An 18,295-nucleotide genomic window follows, 5' to 3' on the forward strand; every position below is an offset into this window, starting at 1 on the left:
ATTCATGCCGCAACTTTCTGTTACACTCTTATACACTTGCGCTCTTTTCGTAGGCTGCTTTCACTTGGGCACTTTGCTGTTTTAGCTTTTGTCAGTTACTTGCTTTGCCCATAACATTTTATTTCCATTTAGTGTTCAGAATGCTTAATTTCAAGATTTTGTTCAGTTCGATATTCAATATTCGTAATCTAGTTTAGTTGCTAAATTTCATTCAGTTCGGTACTCAATATGTATAACCCAACTGAGTTTCAAGATTGTATTTGTGTTGGTATTCAAAATACATAGTTCGAGAAAACAAGGCGGCATGGGACAAGATGGTTGCTTAACCTCGCACCTCCTGCTCCCTCCGGCACAAAGGAGAAGAAAGTGAGAGTAATCATCCATGCATTTGAATTAAATGGTTGCCCACAGCGAGCAGAAGGCTGCAGGACACAACCACTATTCAAAGGAGCGGAAAAAACGAGAGTCTGGACCGAGCAGTCCCCTACCGGGTTACAACTGGTGGCACAACAGGACCGCAGTGGTGTGCCGGGAAACCAGAGACGAAGAGGTGCACGTATCACGCCAGGAGAGTGGTCCGGAGGCCCCAGAGGATCAGAAGGGGGCCATCTGCACCCGTTTGCTGCACCCGCTCACGGGGGAAGGGCCAGCCGGAGTGCATCCCAGAAAGAATGGAGACCCTGTGAAGTTGTACAACCCCAGCCGGGGACAGCAAGAGTGTGTGCTGCCCACTGGGGAGACCCGGGAGGCGCAGTGGACTGCATCCCCGGCCCCGACTTGAGAGGTGCTGCTTGGACGCGGGAGGCACATGGAACACACTGCCCAAGGAGCTTGATAGAAGAGAAGAGCACCCTGCTTCGGGCCGCAAAGAGAGGTACGTCCGCCCCCTGCCCGCCATCCGCTGCTTCCCAGTGGGGAAAACAAAGCAAGGCAGAGATCTGCACGAGAAGCAGAACGGGGGAGGAACCTCAGAGGGGGAGCGGAAGCCACAGGGAGGCCCCCCCGGACTGTTGAAAGCAAACGGGAACACAAAACCATGAAATGAGCGGAGGGGCCCTGAAAATCCAACAAGCCCAGGACGGGAGAACACCTGTGCCGTGAACGGGCCGACGGCGCAGAGACTAGATTGGGAACAAAGGGCTGTTTGAAGATAGAAGAGGGCCATGTAGTGAAGCCAGCCGAGACACATAGTGTGTGCACGGACCGGGGTGCTTGAAAGCAGCACTGCGGGGCCACTGGGGCAACCCGAACCCCTCAACTGCCTACCGTCAGACGATTCGGGAGGCGGCCCATGCAGCATCGACAGGACGTCCCGGTGGTTACCACAGATAGCAACAACCGACACGAAACATTAACCCCACAAGGCACCATATGTCATGCCCCGCATTCCTGCTTACAGACGTCCGGGGGCGTCTATTTCCATGTGGAAGCTGCCCTGGCGACTGCTTTCAGTTCGTGGGATACGCCGCACTACATTATCCAGCATTCCTTCTTCCCGCAGTCACGTGAAGCGCACGCAACGTGTCCTGCGTCCTGGAAATGATACCAGTATTTAGTACGGCGTATCCCTGCAACGGGTGCTCCTAAACTAAGTAATTCATTCGAGTGCCCGATTTATTGATATCCTGATTCCTGTGTTTCCTGGACACGGCTCATGCTTTAAGGATTACTCTTGAACGTTTTTCCCCTACGACTCCTGGCGCCATTTCCCTCGGCTGTTTTCCCTTGGTAAACGAACTCATGGCTTTTCCAAACGGGACTGTTTCCCTCTTGCCCTTGTTTGTTGTGACGCCTTGGAATTTGCTAACCTCAAGTTCAACGCAATTCAGAACATTAGGAAAATCTGAACTGGACTTCTATTCAAGTTTCTTTTCTCTCTACTGGCTGCTAACTCCACTGGCTTTCTGAACCCTTCACCCTCACGTATTTCACAAGCCCACAAAAACACTCCTTTTCTGGATCTATCAACAACGCTGCTCTCATCACAAGAAACATTGCTCTACACATCGAAGTGACCGATTGGACGCTCTCCTGATTTGTTGGTCACTACTTGGATTGGCTATTTTCACTTCGGGGACGCTTTGCTGAATTCCTTGGGGATTATATTTGGACTATCTAGTTGCGCCCTCGTGCCGTTCGGGTTAGGTGGATTATTGCACAGACTTCCTTCAACTGAGACTTTCTTCCTTCTTCACCTTGTCACCACTTTGCTGAACTCACATAGGTTTACGGGACTTCTTTTTGACTAAGCAGGTAAGAGAGGGTAATTGCGGGTGGGTGATTGCTGCACTTTGGTAATTCTGGCTGCTCCTTTGAACCATCGTTTTGCTTTGTTCCCTTAGCTCTGTTGTCGCTGCTCCTGCCTTTTCACTCAAGCCCCTGGCCTGTTAGTTATAGTTTATTTCTACAGGCTGCGCTCTTGGGGGGGAAAGTTCTGTTAACATCGCGTTCAAGATATCCCAGAGCAAAGGGGCTCCCAAGGTGGATGATGATTCTGTATCCTTTATAAGTCTGTATCCTTTTTCAAGTTGTGTTAAAGTGTGACACCATAGGACTGAAGCAGAAGGGAGCTGGAAGTTGGAGCGCAAGGGCAACCCAGGCAGAGCTGGACAGCCCGGAAATTGGCGCCGTAACCTGCATAGCCCCGCGCCATCACAAGAAACCCCCACTGAATGAAGGTGAAAGAGGTGGGAAGCATTAGGCAAGGGCAGCCAGGATAAATGGCCACAGTGCCTGGAGGATCCCCCTCACTCCATACCTTCAGGGGCAGGGAGAGGCAACAAAGAGAACACTACGGGCAGGCCAGGGCCCCACAGACCGCCGGGGATGAGTCAAATAGTGAAGAGCCCCCTCGAGTACTGGCTGGCAGAGGGCACGCCGCACCACGGGGGAGTGGGAACAGAAGACGAACTGGGGAAAAAACGACCCACATGGCCCACAGTGACAACCCACTCTCGCCGGAGTGACAACCAAGTCACGCCCCACCGCCTGAAGTAATACAGAGGCATGGCGAAAGCGGTGAGGATTGCCACCCAGTTGCACTAGAGTCTCCACAGCAGCATACACAAGAAGGCCACCACGCACAGAGACACATCACTGTCTGAGGATAGGTGAGATTCCTCCCCCCCCCCCAGTGAGCAAGGGGTCATGGCAAAGAAGGCTGGGGAAACTGTGAAGGAAATGCTGACCAACATGGACACGTCAAGGTTCTTCACTAAAGAAGACATCAGACATATATTGGCGGAGATCAAAGCCCTCGTGGGATATACAGGCTTCACTAACGGACCTAACGGGGAGAATGACTACAGTTGAAAATAAAGTTGAGAATCTCGAGCACAACCAACTGAATGCCGATATGGTTGAGATGAAACTGGACGCTAGAATGTCAGAAATAGAACTCCGCGAAGACGAGGTCATGCTCAAAATGAATGATTTGCAAAGTAGGGAGCGGCGCAACAATCTACGGATACTCTGACTCACAGAACTGGCAAGAGAGACCCTGAGGCAGGTGGAGGAAAAAGTCCAGGTGCTGATAAACCAGCTTTTCGAGGCAGAAGGGGGCAAGTCTATGCAGATTGAAAGAGTGCATAGTGGAGGTAGACCATATGGGGATGGCCGCCGCTCGATAGTCGTCAAATTTCTGAGATATACAGACAGATCCGAGGTCTTGAACAGAGCCAAAAAGTTGAGGGAAATAGAATTTGAGGGCTCCAAAGTGGCAATATACCAGGATCTTTCGAATCTCACCCTGGCCAGGCGCAGAGCATGTAGACCCCTTACGACATGGCTGCGTGATGAGGGGATCAGATACCGATGGGGCTACCCGTTCCCATTGGAATTTGAAGTGGAGATGGTGGAGTACCGCCTAACCTCAGCAGAAGAAGCTGAACAGGCCTTAAGCCACCTAACAGCGGACCTCGGGGTGGAGCTGGGGAGCCCACGGGGCCCATCCACGAGTAGCGAGAAGTCGAGACCAGCTCTGGACCCACAGAGAAGGAGAGGACAAACGGGGAGGAAGTACATGAGGCTCAATGGACCTGCGCCCCTCAAGAACCTCGCTACACAGGACAGCAGGCCTGAGCAAGAACCTAGGGAACGAAATACACAAAGACTAGACAGAAAGGTAATTGGTGAAAACTCACAAGACAGTCAATGGAAAGCCGGAGAGAAGCAGAACACTCCGCTCCAAGCTGACCTTCCGGTTGGAGGCAGGTGTCTTCAAGATCACGATCGGACTTAAACAGCACTTGCTTTTAGTTAAAAAGTTGTTAGGGGATTCTCACAAATGTTATGGCTCTCTGGACAGAGACAATGCAGGAATGGAATGTTACTCCCGGTTTAACGAAGAATACTGGAATGTGGAGTCACTTGTCAAGCTGATGACAGACACTAGTGATGGGAAGAGGTGATGCCGCAAGAGGTCTGCGGGTGGGAACGCTGATGTGAAAGGGCTCAACTCCCCGACCAAGAGATCTTTAGTTGCAAGAGAATTCCGTAAAGCACACCTAGATGTACTCTTCTTACAGGAGACGCGCCTGATACATGGAGGGAAGCCAGCAATAAGAGGGGCAGGTATTGGCCAGGTTCATTGGGCATCAGGGATGGTCAAAAAGGGGGAAGTCGGCATAGTGATCCACAATGTAAATTAAGGGACTGCAGGACCACCCACCTCCTAGAGGGTAGATTATTGATACTCAAGAGGATCCTGGAGGGGACAAGGGTACGCCTGGTGGTGCTATATTCCCCCAACCAAGGACAGGCACAGTTCATATCGAGTGCCCTCAACGCGATACAGGAGTACGAATCAGACATCTACATAATAGGGGGAGACTTCATCTCATGGGCTGACGAAGCTAGAAATAAGAAGACCATGGGGACCACACTGCATGGAGACACGGAATCCAGACACAGACATTTGGGACGCACACTAGCAACCCGTGACCTAATCAATGTTTGGAGGGAGCAACACCCGGGGGAAGAGGGGTACACATTTTATTCTGTCCCACACCGCACCTACACTAGGATAGATTACCTTCTCATTAATAGAGACCAGGGGACGAGAATGAACCATAGTGAAATCAGACCCGTGGGTTGGACCGACCACGACATGGTCCTCATGTCCCTCGATGTTGCCGGGCTTTATAGGCCAGATAGCAGCTGCTGTTGCAATAAAACCCTTTGGAAGGTCCCCCTCTTCACTAAACAACTAGGGGAGGCAATTACCAAATACTTTGAATTGAACGATAATGGGGAAGTGAGTAATGGGTGCTCTGGGATGCAGGGAAGGCGACCTGGAGAGGGCTACTCATCAGAGAGGGGGCGAGACGTAAAATGGAGAGGAACCTTATAGAGGAGAGACTGAGAAAAGAGATAGCGGAAGGGGAGATGAGGGTGCATACGACGGAGGGGAACACTGAGGAGACCAGAGAACTGATACACTCTAAAAGAGCGGAACTGAAAGCAGTGGGAATGGTAGAAATCATGTTGAAATTGAGATACCTCAAGCAGAAATACTATGAGAAGGGGGATAAAGCGGATGCGCTGCTGGCAGCGAGGCTCAGAGCACAGAGGGCGGAAAGGTGGGTGACATCCCTTATGAGCCCTGGGGGGGGGCACAAGAGACTCACCCAAAGAGATAGCGGAGGGATTTGCCCAGTACTACGAAACCCTTTATACGTCCGAGACACAGGGGGGCGAAATGGTGGTAAGGGAATACCTTGACAAGATAGCCATGAACACACTTACTAACTTAGAAACGGAACATTTGGAAAGCCCCATAACAATAGAAGAGGTACAAGAAGCAATATCCCGCCTCCCCAATCGTAAAGCCCCAGGGGAAGATGGATACCCTATAGGATTCTACAAAAAATTCTCGGGAACCTTGTCGCCTCACATGGTGTGGATGTATAATCACATCATAGAAACAGGGGAGGCCCCAGACACCATTAGTAAGGCACTGATCTCAGTGATCCCTAAGGAGGGAAGAGGCCCCTCGCAATGCGCGTCTTACCACCCTATCTCACTATTGAACGTTGATGAGAAGATTTTTACACATATACTAGCGACGCGCTTTGAGGAAAAATTACCACAGATAATACACCTAGATCAGATGCGGTTTATAGCGGGAAGACAGGGCCCGGATGCGGTTAGAAAGACTCTAGATCTCATGGAGCATGTGGGAGGAGGCCATGGGGATCACACACTTCTAAGTTAAGATGCAGAAAAAGCATTTGATCGGGTAGAGTGGGGATTCCTGTTTGCAATATTGAGGAAAATAGGAGTGGGAGAGAAGATGCGTAGAGCCATCCAAGTTATTTACTCGGGTCCCAAGGCGAGGGTCGTGGTGAATCCCGGGATAACGCCACGGATTGACTTCCCACTAGGGAGGAGCATGTGCGGACATCAACGTATAGTACATCCCAAGAGGGAGATTCGGGAAGGCGGGCTGGTGGGTAGCTCATTCGACATCTCTGGGTTGCCACGTCAGGTAATACATGTCTCCATAATGCCTAATCGCCCGAATGTATGCTCAAACTGGCAATGTTAAAATGTTCATGATGCAATCACCTGGTACTCAGTGCTGTATTATAATGTAACCGTGTTTGGCTAATGTTGATGAGATGCAAATCACTCAATCAACAAAGTTTAAGAACAACAACAAAAAAACAAAAAAAACACTCATCGCCAAGAAGCAAATGTTTAGACCTCCCAGAAAAGCCCTGGCTTCATGCAGTCATGCGATGAAACCTAGATGAAGGCCGACCAAGATAATATTTGAGCTGCAGACCCATTCTGGGGTTTGGTAGTTTTGCAGCAAGCTGACCAATCTTAATGCTTACTTACCAGAAACCCCAGCTGAATTGAATCATGCAATTACTGTGTCAGTGGTCCAGCCTACTAGGATGTACAATTAACAATCGGTAAAGGTGCAGGAGTTGTGAGCTAGAGGTAATAGGAGTGAGATAGAGCATGTCTTAGCATTGAGGAGGAGAGAAGTAGGAAAGAGTAGGAATTTATAGGGGAGTAAAGGAGTGGAAATAAGGTAGGAAGAACATCAGTGTGAGAAGTAGCTTAGGTGATAGAGGGGCAAAGCAGTGGAGAGAAAGTGGTGAGAGCATCAGAGAGATGAGACATGGAAGAGGTGACAGAGAGGTGAAGGGATGGAGGAGAGGTGGTGAAGAGACTGTCAGAGAGGAGGAATGGGGGAGGCAAAAGTGGCAGTGCAGTAGAATATTAAGGAGGAGATGGAAATTAGTAGAGAGGAGGAGGAGGAGGAGGAGGAGGAGGAGGAGGAGAAAGTGGAAGGGGAGGATCAGCCACCTGGAGGGTTGGCGGCCTTCTTGAGCTTGGTGAATAAATGAGGAGGAAAGGAGCAGAATCAGAACAACGGAGGAAGGGAGGAGTAAGACCACCATTATAGAGGAGGAAAGGAGGAGTGGAAAGAAGGAAGAAGAAAAGGGAGACTCCAGACTTGATGGAGGAGACTAAGACTAGATGGTCTCCAGCAGCCTAACACGGGTTAAGCACAGCAACCCCTAGTCCGAACGCTATCCTGTGAAGGCGCTTAAAGAGTCTAACAACTGCCCAACAGCCGAATGACGCAAGGCCCAGGGGGATTGTGCCAAAGGTATCAAGGAAAAGAAGCAGAAGAGTGGGATCCTGATAACTAAGACTTCTCAGCCAAGAAAGAAGTGCAGGGCACTTAAAACCCAAGAGAATGCAAGTGATCTTTTGTTCAGCATCAGGGAGGCGGAGCATAAGGGAGAGAGGGCAGGACAGAGTACCATGGTCCTAGAAGGAAGTTTGATTTGATTTATTCTGCATCGGTTTACCTCAGCCAACCCTAATTCTTTAGTTTCCTGATCCTTGGTACTTATGATCTGGCTTTGAGTCATCTGTTAATCCCTTGGCCTGTGACATTTCGCAGAGAAATGGACTGGCATTTTGTGCCGGGGGTATGTGCGAGTATGGTCCCATGCAAGGGCGCTTGTTTGCCCCAGCACTGTTTTGATTTTAATGCTGCTGCTCATCATGTCCCCTCCCGCCCCCCCCTCGTCCTGGGGATAACCTCTCATAAGTGTGGAGGAAAAGGTGACAATGGACGAGGGGAAAAGTAGTCTCTACGGTGAGTACATGTGTACATCGCGATGGTATCCCGTTGCAAGACTTGTATGGGCTACATTGATGCCTTGTACTTCTTGTCCATGGGGTGGAGAGATCTATATATAGGGGGGAAAAGGACAATCTCACTGTTTGAGAAGATTTGGGGGAAGTTTTTAATGTTGTACTAGACTCAGCTTGTTGTGAATAAGGACCGGGGTGGGGCTGGGGTGAGGTGGGGGGCTGCACAGAATGGAGTTGTTAGGGGGTAGAGGTTGTTTCCTTTTTTGAATGTATTTACTGTTATTATACATAGTTCTGACCGCATTGTACTGATGCTCTATGTTGATTGCTGTGTTAAGATTTCCTTGTATATATAGCCTACTGTTTGTTTTAAATTCTGTATATTTGAAAATAAATATATATTTTTTAAAAATGATCTTAATTGCCCTTTTTTCAGATGCCGTTTTGCTGCCACGCGGAGTAGCCCCACACAGAGGAAGTAAGTGGCCATGGCTAAGGATAAGAAGAAAACAGAGGCTAAAAAAGCCGAAAAGCACGTGCACGACGCCCCGGATGTAAAGGTTGAAGATGGAAGCTCCAAGGTATCCTCGGTAGCAGCGTCAGTAATTACAATCGAAGAGGCACCATCTGTTCCCCTGCTATCGCCAGTCCCGGAAGAGCTGGCAACGGAAGAAGAAGCACCAGTCGAAGTTCGGCTCACACCTGAATATTACGAGAAGCCAATTCTCACCCAGCTCATCGTGGAAAGGTAGCTCACGTTTGAAATCTCATATAAACATAAGTGCACGGATGGATTAACATCTATAACACCGAAAACACATATATGTTAGTGCAATATTTCTCTGGACTTTTTTAAATTGCAGTTGCTTGCGCACAGGCATCCATTGTGGTCCATTTGTGAGTTTCATGCCCCACTCCAACGTTTGGTTCTGAGTTGCTAAGAAACAGAACAGAAGCTGCACATCTTCTTGTGTAAATATGTATTTTGCTGTTAGGGTTTGGCAGTGTTTTTCTTTAAGAAGCCATTGTTCTCACTGGTTCACTTATCGCTTGAGTATAACCGCGATCTGACCAAGCACGGTAATAAAACACTCCCGCCGGTCTATTTGAAATACAGAGGGCTTCATTGAGTTTGGTGGTATTTCGGAGGTAAATCCTCCAGGATGATACTAAACGGATTTGCTGTTACCATCGCTTGGTCCATAGGATTCCATTGGGGATTTTTGGCAGAATTACCACTGGTGGAATTACCTAGTGGTAATTCCGCCAATTTTTGGAGGAAAAATGGAGGCTTCCCCTCCAGCATCATGCTGGAGGTACATCCTCCACTTTTCCTCCAAAAAGCAGCGGAATGACCTACCACCCAGTAATTCCATCGGTGTTAATTCCACCAAAACTTGTAATTTGGCCGTGCAGAAGAAATGGAGGTAACTGAATTACCTCCACTTTTTCCCCACACCACCAAACTCGTAATGAGGCGCTATCATTTTGAGAGTAACTTTAATGCATATCAGCAGTTCCATCATGTGTAACAAATTCCACCTATCGAGACAAGTGTGCCTGTCGTTTGACCTAGTGGGAAGTGAATATAGTTGGGCAGATTCTCAAAACTATTTTTGGCGCAAGTATTGAAATGCGCTAGTGTATCTCATCGCTTGCGTCGAAAGAATGAAAAGCCCAATACACACCAGCTGTCTAAATAAGCGCATATTAGATTTGCACATTCAGACACGTTTTTTACCCCTCCGGGCGCATGCGCAGATCTGGGGCATTTCTGCACCTCTGAAAGAGCATTCGGAATTCGGAAATGGGAGGCGGTTTTAAATGTATATAAATGAAGCACATTTAACGGGTTTAGGGCATGCGCGAATCCTGACAGGTTTATTTCTGACACTGTCATGCATTTTTCTTTGTGTGTCTGCCGCAGTTTCTACCGCGGATGTCACATCTGCATTCCTATCCCTCAAACAGGGCAGGTATGCGTTTTTTTCTGGTTGGAATTTCACGGTTTAAGAATCCGTTCTGGTGAAATGCGCTCCCAGGATCCACGTGGGCATTGGGAGCCTGTAAAATATAACTGTCGGGTGTCCAACACTAGTATTGAAGGGGGCTGGACAGCGCATCATTTGCACTACAGCACAGCCCCCTGTAAATGCGGAGGTCACCTTTGAGAATATGGTGAGCTGCACACTTCCCAAAACGGATCCCCCTGCGCTTTTAGATGGACCATTTTTTGAGAATTCCCACCAGTGTGTCATGTTTAGTGTGATAGGGATTAGATCAGGAGGGAACTGAACTGCACATTTTAGGAATGGATCAGGGTCTTTATTTTGTGGGTCATCATTTTGCGACCCCTTTTCCAACCCCCACATCTTTTACTGTTTGTGAGTTTGCTTGTCACTCCTCCCTTCCATGGCACAGAGCACACCCTGAAACACCTGTTTTTTGTTGTTATTAAAAACGGGATGTAAAATCATTTACCACAGAAACATTTCTGCAGTAGAGTGTCCTGCTCCCTTTAACAATATGCAATGGGCCTCATTATGACCCAGGCGCTTAGTGTTTAATGGCGCCGTAAAAGGCTGTGGCGCTGTTAAACACTTAGCGCCTAATTACGAGGTCCCTTTGCGGGACCCGACCTTAATGGCTGGTTTTACCAGCTGTTAAAGTAAGGACCCGCAAAGGGACCTTGGTGCTAATTACGGTACCGTAATTAGCGCCTTCTCCATTCCCATTGAGCCCTATGGGGCAAAAATGGGAATGGGGAAGGGCCATGGCGGCATGGGGAATTACCGCCCCACCAACCTCGGAATGGGGTGGTAATTCCCCATTCCGCCATAGCGGACTCCGGCATGGACCATGGTGCTTTAGCGCCGGAGTCCTAATGAGGCCCAGTGTGTCTACCCCTCATTTTTTAAAAGTCATGGGGCCTCATTATAAGTTTGCCGGTCCGGAAACAACGAAACCGGTAAGCTTGCCGGTACTGTTGTTTCCGGACCGGCAAACTACGAGGTCTGCGAGCGGGTGCCTTTCCGCTTGCCAGGTCTGACCTGGCAGGCGGAATAGCACCCGCTCGCAGACCTTGACGGATGCACCTGCACCATTCATGAATGACGCAGGGGCTGCCTGCCCCTCCGGCTGCCTGCCGGAGGGGACTGTCTCCTGTCGGGGCCTCTGGCTCGGGGGTGGGTGGCCAGTGCACAGTGCACACTGGCTGGCTGCTGGCACTACTGACACTGCAGACAGTGGCAGCCAGTCACTGGGCCCAACTAGGACGCACGCATGCGGCAGCAGCAGGCAGGCTCTCTGTCTGAAGATGGTCCCGAAGCCACGCCTAGACACCGTCTTCAACTCGTGAAACTAGGTGGCACCGCGCTGCCTCCTGTGGCAACAACAACACGCCCTATGTCATTTCACTGCAGCCAATGAAAACTGCACATTCTGTGTTACTATACAGAATGTATCAAATACTGTATTGTTGCATTGCTATATTGTTGGTCCCTGTCAGGCCCAGTCATGGCCTGCAAGTTGCAACAATGATTTATGATGATCCAAGGCAGAGAACTCAAGTTGTTGCTGTCAACTCGAAATCAGAAAGCTGGCCCGGTGGGGTTGGGGGCACAGAGAGCGACTAGAGCACTATGTTGCTTAGTTACTTCTTTGAGTTACTGAAGGAACTTTAATTTAAAGTCAAGGCCAGGGAGGGGGAGCCAGCCAGGCTGGCACGTGGTGTTATTCTCGGGTCAGTCATGACACTCTCCAGGATCAGGGCCACCAGGATGGGGGGCCCAGGGCATGTGTCCCTTTTGCCCCCCCATAGAGATGTCCCTGCTCGTATCCGAGTCTACACTGATGACGAAGGTTGTGTGCCCGCGAGGGCTGCACACGCTGCCCGAAGCGCTGTGATCAGTCCGCAGAGGAGCACTGGAAGGCTCTGGTTCCCGCTCAGAGGCTGCTTTGGGACAGCACAAGTGCGCTGAAGCACCAGGCGAGTGAAAAGAAGGCTGTTCGACCACTAATAAGGAGGCTATGGGCCTGGAACAATATTACCTGGGCCTAATGAGCTGTGGAACACGCAGTACTGCATGGATGCAGGCAGTGTCCAAGCCCACACGCATTGTGCTACAACTGTGAATGACCGTGGAGGTAAGGAGGGAGTGAAGGCTGGGAATAGGTAGGAGTAGTCCCACCACCTGGCTGCTCGCCATACCACTGTTCATTGATAAGAGAGCGAATATTCAAACAGCTGACAGCAAGGGGCTATGGGTGGCTAGTTGGTAGACGGAAGATCAGAAAGTATCCCAACAAGACAGGATAGAAGACTGTGCAGAGCCTCCACCAACCTGGTTATTGTTGTATCTGGGTCCGCTAGTTGGTACAAGCACCTCCTTCTGACCTCCCCTAAGGAATAAGAATGAGACAGGTCAGGGACTTTAGTTAACCTCCCCTCGCTCTTCCCACCATCTGCCCTCCCCTTCCCTACTGAACTATACCTAATATGGGTCGATGTATGCTTACCTATGGTCAGGTTTGGCAGTTCAATGAGAGTCCAGTGAAAAGGAGAGTAAGCAAAGAAACAAGGAAGGGTAGGTTAGTAAGGGGACTAACCCGATGGGCACGAGGGCTGCACTAGGGACGTGTGGGTACACACTCCGTTTTACAGCAAAGCGTCCTAATGTCACGTGCACATAAGCAAAACAATGAGGAGAGGAGTCTGGGTTACAATGAAGTAAGTAGCAGGAGAACAGGTAAGAATGGCTTACCACGGAGGAGCAAGTACTCTGACTCACACTGGAAGATTCAAGTGAAGTCGACAAGTAGGCCGATGTCAATGCCGTGCATGCAGGTAACAATGACAAAACGGAAGGCAAAAGGTGTCCAGATAAACAGGCTGATGTAGGTCAAGGAATCTGGGCATGGCAATGATAATAGACTAGGCAGCAGGAATCCAGGGCCACACAGGTTCGGCAACAGTAATCCGCGGAAGAGATAATGAAATCAAAACTAGTAACTTCAAGTCAGGAACTTTACTCAGAAGCGCCCGGGTGCAGAATGAGCTGTGCTTTAAGGGAACAGAGAAGTCGGCGTTGGTCAGGAAACGCTGATACGGTGTCACGTGAATACTCCTGAGTCAGTGCACCGGGCTGTCAAACGGCGTCTAGAAGTAAGGACGTGTTGCCATGGTGACTTCCCAAAAAGCCTCTAGCGCGCATAGAAGAGGCTGGAAACAGATCTATAGGCTGTAGAATGGCAGACACTCCTTGAAGCGTGGGTGAGACCGGAATGGGGAGGGTTTGGGGGGCCAGGCATGACAACTGGCCATTGGGCCGAATGTAAGTAGTAGATGAAATTCCAGCTAGCACCACAGACTCATACACAGCACTTAGAGATGTCCTCACCAAGTATTTTACTCCACACACCAATGTTGACTACGAATGCCACATACTCCACAACACCAAACAGTATAAAGGGGAGTCCATTGACGCCTTTGTGATGCGACTATGTGTGAGGATGAAACATTGTGACTTCAACAACTACTCGAATGAAGAGGCGCTGAGGCCTCAAATCATTGCTGGCTGCGGGTCTCCCGTGTCCCGCAAACGCCTTTTACAGGAACAACGATCCCTTGATGAGATTCTAAAACTGGGCAGGTCTGACATGGCGCTGGAGCAACAAGTGGAAGCCATGGGGAACGTCAAAGTGTCAATGCCGTCATCAGAGGCCATTCACAAGGTGACTGCTGTAAGGAAGGCATGGTATCAAAGTAAGACAGACACAAGTGACCACAGTTCAAGGGTGTTTATTAAACTTTATCAAGGGTGTGATAAACGCCTATCTAAACCTAAATCTAAGACGGGAGCCAGCTATGGCCATCAAATAATAATAATGCAGTCATAGTGCAGTCTCGTCAAAATAAAAGGGCCTATGCTAAAAAACCTATTGCCAATCCTTATCGCTAATTTGCAAATAGTGTGGGGTAATGTTCATGAAAAAGAAAGAAGTGTTCACAAAAATGCTAAGTCAGGATGTTTAGGCCGTTGGCCTGCCTTCCCCACCTTTTCTGCACGGGACAAGGCTGTTCACTCGAGCATAGCATACTCTTGGGCTTCTTCGGCATGAGAACACAGTTCCTTTATCAACATCAGGGTCTTCTGTGCCCAAGTCTCTTAAGTTATCAAAGTCTCTTGATTCAGACGGCCTGATGTGCCAAAACAACTAAAAGTTCCTTTACAAATATTCAAGTTGAGCGATTCACTCTGGATCCCCCTCAGCCGGGCTCAGATCCCTTTTCTACCACAATCTTTAGTTTGAATCGCCCTCTTCTGGGCTCAGATCCTCTTTTCCAATCTTTTCTCGGGCGACTCACGGTTCACCCCGGATCCCACTCAGATCCCTTTTACATAACTAGTCTCCCTCAACCGGGCTCGGACCAATTACAGTTCGTACTAGCTATCAAAGACTTTCAAATGTGCACAGGGTTTGGCTTGACCCATTGCAGGAGCACTTCGATTTCACAGTTCACAATTTTACACTCTCAGTTGGTTACCTAACAGAAACCTTTGAATGAGCACCCACGTGGTGCCAGACCACTCTGTATATGGTATCTATGTTGGTTTCAGAAGTTCAGTCACTCCTTGGATATTCAATTATATTTGTGTCGCTCAATTATATTTGTGTCGCTCATCACATACGCCTTGCACTCAGTTCTTTGCAGATTTCTTCATGCAATATTGCTGCTTGCAACCTTGGTCCTAACACAGACCGGTCTGGTCTAGTATCAGTCTCTCCGACTCACCGGCTGTGTTGACTTTACTGGCGCTGCTTTGTTGTAGGAGCCAAGGACAGTACCACAGCGGTAATCGCTCTTCCCCGCCTCGTCTATCGATGCGGGAGAGCCCGAGGTACTTTCGACACACAATGCATCTTTCTTCAGCTTTAATTCCCGGTCTTATGTTTCTTATTCTCAAGGGCTCGTAAAAGAAGCGGTTTTCCTTCGAAAAGGCCAAGGGCAATTCCCTCCTCGCAACCCTTTCTGGTCTTGCCGTCTTTCTCCTCGTATTAAACTGCCACTTCCTCATGTGTTTTGCCTTGATCAGAGTGTACTTTTGTGCTCCGCCTTTTATCCATGTGGGGAAGTGTGATGGAAGTCAGGTGTGTGTAATTATCAGTAAATGCCTGACTCTGCCTGACCTTTGTGTTGGGACATGTCAGGTGTACGGCTCAGGTGTTAGTCCATTTTCTCTCACAGTGAGCTGTCCTTGGGAAGGTGCTCATGTTGGGAAAGTGGGGTGGGGTTGAGTTCCCAGGTATCCTATTTGGTAGGACGGGGAAAAGGTGTCATAGGGAAGGGGATACCGCATCTCACCCTGCGGTGTCCCACTTCCACTCCCTGAGGACCCCTCATCCAGGTGATCCTCCCGCACTGGTCCACAGCAGGAACTGGATCCAAAAGCGATGGCCGTGTCCTGGCCACCTGGATGACAGATCCCCAGGGATTGGCAGGTGAGACACCTTCAGGTGTCTCACACTGCACTGTCAATGCCACAAGGAAACAATGACCCGTTTTGCTACAGCTGTGTCTACGAATATCCACATGAAGGCGCGTGCCCGGCTCTGGCTCAGTAGTGCACTGCATGCAGAGGGAAAGGCCATTTTAAAGCAGTCTTTTGCAAATCACGCGGTTAGTCCAGAAGTGAGAGCATGCAATCTGGGTCGGCTCGGACGAAAGAGGACCACAGGCACCATATGAACCCCACTCACAGATGTCACAAGGAGAGGGGAGGGGAGAGTCATAGAGATGACAAACTGCTAGCAGAGTGGCACACCAGTCGATCTTCAAGATCAAGGTCACATTGGAAGCCCAGGAGGTACGTGAGATACCTAATAGAACAGTCAATGTGAGACAGCAGATCCAGTAGTTCGTCGGCCGAAGAGGTCCGGAGAAAGCAGAAAACCAGTCAATCTAGCTAGGAAGAAATGAAAAGGAAAGGCTACCTGTATGCTTTGGTGAATCCCACTGCCAAAGAACACAGCCCTGTACTGCTGCTACAGACACAAGGTCTGTCAAAGGAATTCCTCATAGAAACGGGAGCTACCGTGAATGTCATTAGTGCAGAGGTTTATGGGAAGATCCAAAAGACCCCAAAACTTAAACCAGCAAAAGTAAACATCGACCCAAATGGGTCCAGGATGCCATTACTGTGCAAAGGTTGCTTTATGGCAGAATGCAAGTACACAGGTGTTTCTAAGACACTGCCCGTACATGTGGTGTGTGAAATACCTGAGGGTATCTCACCTAGGAAACCTCAAGAGTCCCTTATTCAGGTAGCCTAGAAAAGGGGGTACCTTCTCTCATCCCGACCCGAAAGGCAGACAAGCGGGAAAAGATCACCTGGGTAGAGGAGCCTGGGGCTGTGCTCAGGAGAATACCCAAAGGCATATGCAGTATCTTGCCAGAGAAGGAGAGAAGCGCGAGATATCTGAGGCTTTCATGGGCTGTATTACATCGGCTTCCCTTCCTCCCGTTAGAACTGCCCTGCCCCGATCCAACATCCCCTCTGTACATAATCAATCCTCTAAGGTCCAAAAACCTGGTTACACCCAAAAAGCATAACTCCCAGAATCATTGTTTCACCGGTCTCCATTCGAATACTCCCCCTCCTTCTTCTTCCCGTCCCTCTGATTATAATTTTCCGCATTCCAACCTGATTGGACAAAACACTATGATTCCCACAATCCCCTTTGTTCATGTCACGAACCGTGCTATTTCATCTTACCCAGAAAACCTTGCCAATCCTGTCTCTCTGGTTGTCCTCTTTTGAAACCCCAATCTCCTATGACAGAATACTACCGGTCCCACGATTCCCTATGTTCTATTCTGTATCCCGGTCATTCTTGCCCATTTTGCAAACCTTCCCCATCCTACCCCATAGGACAATCGAAACCTCTAACACCATATTTTTTCAATACGAATACTTTTTGTTACTGTGATAGAAAACAGACTAATGGTGAAGCTGTTTACCTGACATGTCCCAACCCAAGGGTCAGGCAGAGTCCGGTAATTACTGGCGATAACCACACACACCTGACAGCCCTTTCCTTTTCCCACAGGGATAAAAGGTGGAGCAAGAGAGCACACTACTAACACTGCAGACTGCATGACGAAACAGGCATTCAAGCGCAGCAGTTCAAGAAAAGGAGGAAGGCAGCGGGAAGCGAGAGTGTTGCGAGGAGAGAAGTGACCTTGCCTTTTTCATCACAGACCCGCGGAACCTTCGTGAAGGAGAACCTAAGACCGCGGACAATAGCACAAGTGTCTTGCAGCAGATGTCAACGGTACATGGAGCGTGTCGATGCTGATAAGCGGGAGAGAGGGAAACTCCTGCTACTGTGGTACCGGCCTTGACTCTAGTAAAGCAGAAAGCCAAGCGGTTCATCACAGCTGGTGAGTCGAGGGGAGAACCGATAAGAACCGGTCTGTGTTGAATGAGGAACGCAAAGTGGCAAGTTTGAACTGCAACGAACTATGAAAGAACTGTAAAAGTGTTGAGAGGGGAGACCAGCTATAGAGGCAACCGGCACCACGTGGCTGTCACTCCGAGAGACTCTGGTCGATCCCCCTTTGAGCAAAACTGCAGAAACCAGAAGGCCATATGAGAGCAACCAGAAGAGGTCAAAGTGGTCATACTGAAGGTCTAGTAAAGTCCTCGTACAATCGAAAGACTTTGATCTAGAAACTTGAGAAAGTAAGGGCAGTAAATCCTGCATGGTGAAAGTAAAAGGGGAAAGCAAATCCCGTGAACATTACATTGAAAGGGAATGTGAAGTTGGCAAGAGTAAACTCAGAAGAGGTGTGCTAAAGAGAAGGGGCAAAGTCTAAAGTCCCGAGAAACAGTGTGTTGGCAAAGGCAAGGAATGTCCACTATGAACTGTTTGAAAAGACACTGAGACGTTAAGGAGGGCACAGGAGAAGTACACTGTCCCGCTGGTCATTTTGGAATCCGAGCACGATGGAGGGAGAAACCAAGAGACACTATAAAACAGGAGAAGTACACTGTCCCGCTTGTCAAAGAAGGGTCAAAGCCCCAGAAAACGGGGACCCAAAGGTGAGCTGTTTTCACCCTGATCAAGTGAACCCGAGAAGGGGATGTTCACAGCGAACTGTTGAACA

The 18,295-nt window shown here is 49.2% G+C and overlaps 1 protein-coding gene across 3 annotated transcripts in view; it reads left to right on the top strand.

Annotated features, from left to right (window-relative positions):
• The window catches only part of RSPH10B (radial spoke head 10 homolog B), a 765,802-nt gene that overhangs the window by 76,377 nt on the left and 671,130 nt on the right, over nt 1-18,295 (top strand). For all 3 annotated transcript variants that reach the window (XM_069645637.1, XM_069645638.1, XM_069645639.1), the window contains exon 2: nt 8,561-8,872. In XM_069645637.1, coding sequence (XP_069501738.1) covers nt 8,613-8,872 — 260 coding nt within the window. In that variant the 5' untranslated portion in view covers nt 8,561-8,612. The remainder of the gene's footprint in view (nt 1-8,560; nt 8,873-18,295) is intronic.

Source organism: Ambystoma mexicanum, chromosome 2p, assembly GCF_040938575.1.
Source record: "Ambystoma mexicanum isolate Mex_15411 chromosome 2p, UKY_AmexF1_1, whole genome shotgun sequence".
Classification (NCBI taxonomy): Eukaryota; Metazoa; Chordata; class Amphibia; order Caudata; family Ambystomatidae; genus Ambystoma; species Ambystoma mexicanum.